Source organism: Oncorhynchus tshawytscha, linkage group LG12, assembly GCF_018296145.1.
Source record: "Oncorhynchus tshawytscha isolate Ot180627B linkage group LG12, Otsh_v2.0, whole genome shotgun sequence".
NCBI classification, from domain to species: domain Eukaryota; kingdom Metazoa; phylum Chordata; class Actinopteri; order Salmoniformes; family Salmonidae; genus Oncorhynchus; species Oncorhynchus tshawytscha.
In genome coordinates this window covers 64546097-64553824 of record NC_056440.1, presented here as the reverse complement: position 1 = coordinate 64553824, position 7728 = coordinate 64546097, and the positions used below count along the sequence as shown (strand labels likewise).

The 7728-nt window shown below is 44.8% G+C and overlaps 1 protein-coding gene across 1 annotated transcript; it reads right to left on the bottom strand.

Moving 5' to 3' along the window:
* Positions 1-423: 423 nt before the first annotated feature.
* LOC112264055 (synaptotagmin-5) lies at positions 424-7191 on the bottom strand. Its single transcript, XM_024440658.2, has 5 exons — positions 7103-7191; positions 4439-5457; positions 2954-3128; positions 2446-2612; positions 424-2195 (listed from the first exon to the last, which is right to left on the bottom strand). The coding sequence occupies exons 1-5, from the start codon at positions 7122-7124 to the stop codon at positions 2046-2048; spliced, it is 1533 nt and encodes a 510-aa protein (XP_024296426.2). The 5' UTR covers positions 7125-7191; the 3' UTR covers positions 424-2045.
* Between the last annotated feature and the right edge of the window lie 537 nt (positions 7192-7728).

Below are 7728 nucleotides of genomic sequence, written 5' to 3'. Positions count from 1 at the left end.
TCATAGAAATCACAGATCAAACCTTATCGCACTGTTTACATTGGCATGTTTTAGTTCTACTAGATTAAACCCATACAGAATGTATATTTTCTTCTAACTCTCAACTCCTACTCCATCATAGACCATTCAACAGTAAAGAGGTCCTGTCTGTCACATTCAATATGTGACAGACAGGACTGTATAAGTGCTGTATAAGTGATTGAGCTATAAATTGATATCCGGGACCATGATTTCAGTGACACATACAGTAGTAGAAAGGGCAGCAGTTACACAACGTGTGAAACCAGTGTGAAATGGCTAGCTAGTTAGCGGTGCACGCTAGTAGTATTTCAATCGGTGACGTCACTCACTCTGAGACCTTGAAGTACTTGTTTCCCTTGCTCTGCAAACATCATGGCTTTTGTGGAGCGATAGCTAACAATGGTTCGTGCGAAGCAGTTGTTGATGTGTTCAGAGGGTCCCTGGTTCGAGCCCAGGTTGGAGCAAGTAGAGGGACGGCAGCAACACTGTTACATATGGATATTTATAACCATCAAAAGGGCCATCAGAAATACATAAGAAACAACGACTGAAGGTTGAGTTCTACAAGTCTTTCCATATCAGGCATTTTACTCCACTAGTCAACGGTGGTATTTTTTTTGTAATAATGTTAGGTGCATGTAATATTCTAGTGCATGGAACATATACTATCTATAAATATGACAGAACCTATGGTATCTTCATCACATCACTTTCATTCAGAGATGCATGTCAACTGTGAGAGCTTTCTCTGTTAAAAAGCAGAAATATGCAGTTTTAGCTAGACAAGACAGGCATTCCATTTGTCAATGCTGATTAAAAGAATTGAAAGTCCCATGACAGAATGTGTACACTATACGTCCCTTAAAAAGCATGCCTACACAGTTACAGTAATCAATTGATGGCTGATTGATGTACGCAAATGGCTTTTCAGACTCCTGTCTTCATGAAGGTGTTTAGAGGGCTTCTCTGGTACAGGCTTGATTATGTCCAGGTAAAGATATATGGTATGTAATGATTCAGGCCAACACCTATACAAGTACTGCACATATGTCTGTTATCATCCTGCCACAGTGGATGGTGGATGAGTAGTCCATGACAGAGTATAGCGCATGACGATCAATATCACTTTTTCAATCACGCTAATGTCTGGCAAAGATCCCAATCATGCAAGTAGCACAGACCACAAGTACCACAACACAAACAAAGCAAACAGAGATCAATGCTGGGGACAAATACTGACACAGAACGTCACAGTAAACCACAACTAGAAGTGTTTTGGCCATGACTTAATAATCATTGACAGTAGAGCAAATTCAGACAATGGTCTTTAAAGCTGGAATCCTTAGTTGCTACACCCATTTTTGGACTTATAAATTAATGATACAGTATATACCCATTGATTCTTGAAAAATCTAACTTGGTAATGCCTCAATGAGCTTATTTCAACTGTCCTACTCCATCATAACCCAAAATACAAGCTTATTTTACGTCAGTGTTTGTAAACAATGCAAATGTAAACAAACACTGTATAGCCTCAAAACATGGTTAAAACTATCATTTTGATATCATGGATGTTCAGTCGTGACTATGAATTTGAGAGCGGTTATCTTTCTCCAGGCTCATCCCTCAGCCTTTTACCAAAACACAGGTGGGTTGTCCGCTTTGCTGTTGTTTCAATTAAGGATTCCAGCTTTAAAGATGTGTGGGACTGACAGATTGTCCTCTATGATACAAACAGCACCAACACATAACACAAATCCATGCAACTCGTATCATACAGCCGTAGTGGCAGTCCGTCCTGTGGCCTGTATCTCACTGTTAGGGCAGTGTGGAACAGTAAGTATCAGATACTACAAGTCTAAAAGCAATGACGTCACAATATGTTTACAGGTGCCACCACTGATAGTCCATTTGCTGTTCGTCCTTTGTGCGTGTCCCATTAGTCTGGCAAGCCCTCTATCACCTGTCCTCTCTCCAGCAACGCCCTGACCCTCCTGACACAGGTAGAGGTCAGCTATAAAGTCCTAAAAGACTGCTGGTGTGATGGGGTGCCAGTGCGCTGTCTCCACCTGTCCCTGCCTGCACATGTCCCTCCAGTGTCCCTGTCCTGCCTCCGGGGCCTCGCAGCCAATCAACACACGGCCCAGCATGCTGCTCTTCGTGTAGAGCCGCCCCTGTTGAAAAGATAGATGTTTTGTTGGTTGCTCTCTGACCATACAGTGAAGTAGTTTGAGACATGTCTTTTGTAGAAAAATAACATACAGATAGTTGTAAGACGCAAATGCACAGAAGATACATTTGATGGAAGACTTGTAACATAATTGAGGATGTAATAAACTGTGGACAAACAAGTAATTACATTATCTGTTATTACATTATCCGTGGTTGCACTCTCCTAATTCTTCACCACTGAGTCATTCCTACCTGCATGATGATGAACTCCAGAGCAAGAGGCAGCTGAGTGATGTCACCAACAGGCAGGTCAAAGAGAAAGGGAGCGTTCCACACAGCGTTTTGTCCCCCCGCCCCTTTGGTCTCCTTCGTACTGATCACCTTCCCATCCTGACGCAGGTTGATGACTACGTAGTGATCTGTAGGGACATGAGAGCAACAATCAATATGAAAAATGGAGAGAGAGAGAGAGCGAGAGAGAGAGGGGAAATGACAGGAGGCCCATCAGTATCTGTAATCTCATAAGGAGCTCAATCAGGGCTGCAGGGGCCTGGGAATATGACTGTGACTAAAGCTGGGACTGGATATGGGATTGTGAGGTTGAGGGCTTGACTGGGGTGGTTCTAAATAATGGCTCAGTGGCTTAAAGCATAGTGCCGGCAACACCAGAGTTGTGGTATTGATTCCTGCATGTGTATCACTGTCAATGTCGACAGTTCTGTATGTTGCTTGGGATGAAAGCTAAATGGACCTATCATACCTGCTGCTCCTGGCATCCGGGAGAGTTTGGCCAGGTTCTCAGCCTTGCGGACCATCACCTTGATGCGGTGGGCCAGTGTCTGGTACTGCAGCAGAATGAAGAGCTGACCCAGGGCCCGTGGAGCAGCACAGAGCGAACTCTTCCTACGACCCAACGTCTCCTGGGAACTCATACTCTGGGAGGGGAGAGGCTGAGTTAATAAGAAGAAGAGACGAGCACAGTGTGTTGTTGTTTTATTAAGCAGATGTTCTTCTTTGTGTCCTGAGGTAACTAAAGTAGAACACACAGCGTAAAAAGAACGACATGTTGTTGCCGCTAAATTATCATCCTTAAGAATCTCGTCTTTTACCCCATGAGGTTTCCATGAGATTCATGACATAAAAAGCACAACGAATCTCATTAGTTGCTTATTTAGAGCCGACAGCACCCTGGGCCCAGACCTAGTGAGCATGCAGCTGTAAGCCTGCCTGTGTTTGTGAGACCAGTGGAGTCTAATGGGAGATCACCCAACAAGGGAGACATCACTTGATCTGTCTCTCAGTCAGTATGTCCCATCAGGCTAAAGCATGACATTGCAGAGTCAAATGCTGAGTAACCTGTAAGTGGGCTGACGAACCCATTGATTCCGGACGTCACAAACTAAAGTGACCATCCTGTCTGTATTCTGCACCAGCTCCAAACCCTGCCACATCAGTCCCTGGCCTCCCACATCATGTCAACAATAGTGTTATAATGCTAACAGGTTACAGTAATATGGCAACTTTCATCTGATCTCATTGCACCACTACAGTACCATTAGAGATCACAACTACATCCTCACACCACCTATCAGCTACCATCTCTCTACTTCTATTCGTTTTCTCATTGGGTGATAACTCATTGAGCTTCATACATGTACAGCATGCATGACATCTCTCTGTGCCTTGCAGCTGAGATCAGAGGTGCCTGCATGCTGCCACCCAGCCTCACGCAGAGATCCACTGATAAGACATGGTGTCTACATAATGTCCATTCATACATCACCATGCTCGCTCAGCCCAGCGCCTGAGGCCTAGCTCTGTCCCTCTCACCCACACCCTCGCCAGCTCAGGCTGTCAGTAATGCCTTCTGGCACAGCCACCACAGCACCACAGAGGACACGGCCCACTGCTCACTGCACTCCACATGTTTGCTCTCCAGTCACAAACTACAATGTCACCAGGTCCAACAACAGTGGAAAAGCTGCTAATGGCCCAGACCTTGTTCTGATTAGACTAGCCTGACACATTCCCTCATAGATAAAACACGATATGGACTATTAATAGCCCCAGTGTGTGTAGTTTTTCTGTGCTTAAAGTTAACTGAAAAAAGTGGTCTAAGATGGTGGGGAGATAGATAGTGATTGTGAGGCTATAGTGCCCATAGAAATAGAATGACTTTACAGTATATCTATCTTATTGTTCTATTTCTATGATAGTGCCCTAGGCTTGTAAAATGACGTGTTACCTTTTTCAGCCTACTCCTGGTGGGGGTGAGCTCCCTGGTGTAGGGGACAGTTGTGTCTGGCTCCCAGTCCATCTCCCCACAAGGCATCTCCAGCTCCCCCAGCGCTGTCTCTCTCAGGCCTGAGAAGTCCCTGCTGAACACAGCCAGCCGGAGGGTGCAGGCACGGAGCTCCTCCACAGAGCCCACCTGTAGCACAAGGCTCTGGCACTGTATCTCTGGGCTGAGGCTAAGCCGCCGAGACGCCCCCTGCTGGGGTGAGGGGCAGAGCGGGGGCAGGCTGGCTCGTACGAACACCCCACTGCGCCGCCGTGCCGCCCCGGACAGGCCCATGATGTTGGTGGTCAGAGTGCCCCGTGCCGGGGAGAAGAGCAGGGAGAAGTGCAGGAGAGGAGCAGGCTTGGTGGGGATGGATAGGGAGCTGGAGCCGTACTGTGGCTGGGACAGCTCCCCCTGAAGGCCAGGAGACTGCATGGCATTGCCAGGGCTGGTCAGGCGGCTCTGTTCGCTGTACAGGAAGTTGTCACCGGTCACGGTGCAGCGGCGTTCCAGCGCCCGACGGGTCTTGGAGACTAGGCCCAGTTTGGAGATAGAGGGCAGGGAGGCACGGCCATGGCCTGAAGGCTTGTAGTGGGAGGAGGAGGACACACTCGGGGTGCTGAGGCGACGCATGGGAAAGCAGGACCTGGGGGAGGACCTCAGCTGGGAGGAGGACGACCGGGGGCGAGGTTCAAAGGGCAGGGCAGTGAGGTCATCCTCAGAGGGGGAGGAGCTGCTATTGGGGGAGGGGAGGTCCAGGACATCCCCGTCTAGCTCCTCATACTGCTGCTTGATGGGTAAGGTGCCAGAGGAGCGGGTCAGGGACACGGTAACCCGTTCACAAGTGGCTGAGGAAGGGGATATTGCTGCCTCTTTGTCCTCTGGTGGATGATACTTCCCTCTCCGCCAACACAGTAGACAGCCCAGCACCAGGCAGAAGCAGAAGACTGCCAGACCCACTGCCAGCAGAATCTGCAGGTGGACTGGACACAGGAGGGGTTACGTTTCAATTACATTAGTGACTGAAAAACACAGAGAGTGAAAAAGAGAGCGAGAGAGAGGCCACCATCAATTTTCTCCTATTCATTATAAATCATTGAACATAATTATATTTACCTTATTTATTTGCCAATACAGCCCTTAATTTATTATGTTTCTACACCCGTCATCCATTATGAGATTAAACAGGAAATGTTTTGGGTCCTAATCCTAACTAATTGTCCTCTATTGGAAATGGAAATTATGGGCTTTGATTTAAACCAGAGCAGCAGACTGAACTGAATGCGGTGGAGTCACATTTCCTGCTTTCCTGAGGCTTAGTACATGTGTAGGAGGCGATATCAGCTCTCATCTCATCTCACTTGACTACAGATTTATAAGCAATGTAATTGGGACACCAAGGGATGGTACCCTATTACTTCTTTAGTGCACTACTTTTGATCAGGGCCCTAGTCAGAATCAATGCACTATAAAGAGAATAGGGTGCCATTTCAGACACCAAAAAGTAACTTGTCCTGTAACATAAACACTTTGTGACAGACAGTCTCTGACTATGACTCATCCATCAGGCCCAATCTGTTTGATTGAGAATGAGAAGCTCTAAAAAATATATATATATATTTTCAAGGAGAATGTGAACCAGAGATCACTCTGATCGAGACTCACCAGGGCATGAGCCATTCAGAGACATTATCATGGCCAGATGGTGGATGGAAAAGATGAAGGCTCTCTACTGTGGACAGTGAGCCGATGATCCTTATCAGGAAAAATATTATTGCCTGGTGTAATTTATTGCACGGGTCCATTTTAGTCATTGCTGAAACACAGCCATTGATAAGACAGCTACTAGCCTAATATAAAAATTGTTATGCAGTCTGTTACCACAAATGAAATACAGTATGCTTCAAGCTAGTGTTATTAGACATTACAGGGTCAGGGTTGATGTTGTTAGCCAGTTTACATACATCTCTAAAGTGAAGGCAATGCCTCTTATAAAGAACTGCGCCAGCTAATTCCTATGCTAATATGACTACAAGGAAATCTGTTGGTCTCTATAAATTCTAAAACAGAGAGCAACAGATTTCCTGTGTCTCTTTGCATTACATGGCCTGCTAAACCACTACATATCAAAAAGAGGCAGAAAAAAAAACAAATCAAATGAATACTATTTAATACATTATTTTATATAGCAACATGTATGCATTTATAACCAGATGTATATAAACTACACCAGAACATTTCCACTAGTCATTTTTAGCTTACACAATCGAATTTAAATTAAATCCATTAAAAGGTGTACCACATTGTTACTGTATTAGACGTCATCTTCATGCTGTTGGTATTTCCTGCTGTTTGCAACCTGTTGGTCCTCGATGTCTTCATCAAATAATATTTACAAAGCCACGTAAAATTGTGTATCTATTAGTATGCAAACTATGCACCACCTTAACAGAAGTTGAATTATAAATGAATAAATTGAGATCTGGTTTTCATAAAGTATTAAGCTTGTCATTTGTTTCCATCTTGAGATGAAGACAAGCAAATTCACAATAAGACATAATTCGTATCAATTTAACTTGAATTTCAAAGTACAACAGAACTGACCAAAATTATAATTACGTTTCTTACCTCCAAGAACATATTGCGTCATTTTTTAGATGTTATTTTTATATTCCACCGACATCAATGTGAACGCGGTTTGTGCGTGAGATCCATTCCCGCTTTATCCTGGGAATTTCCTTAGCACAGTGGGTCACTGCATTGACATGACAGACCGGCCCTTTAAGCCAATCAGAGGAGTCGGTGACTAAGCTTTTATTCCTATTCTATACGTGGGAGTCCGTGGGAGGATATGTTGGACTAAAAGTAAACCATTGCTGCTAATTAGCATCGGATATCTTGTTGACAATATTATCTAATACAAACGTAGCTTGATACAAAAAGCCAGATAAAGTTATTAATGAAGCATCATCTGACATTTCAAGACATCAATTCAATAATCATTAAATAGTGTAGCCTCATTAGAGAATACACACACACACACACTCTGTGTATGACTCACAGAGAAAGACCAAAGGCTGCGCCAAGAAAGCTGTCTTTCCTCAGATCTCACTTATCCTTTATTAAATGGTACAGGCATTTTGCCTACAAGGTACCCATTACTTCGAGATGGTCATCTCCCATCATCTGCAACTACCTCTCCCACTCTCTGTCCTGTGTCAACCCCCTCCTCATTTCCCTCTCACATTCAACAT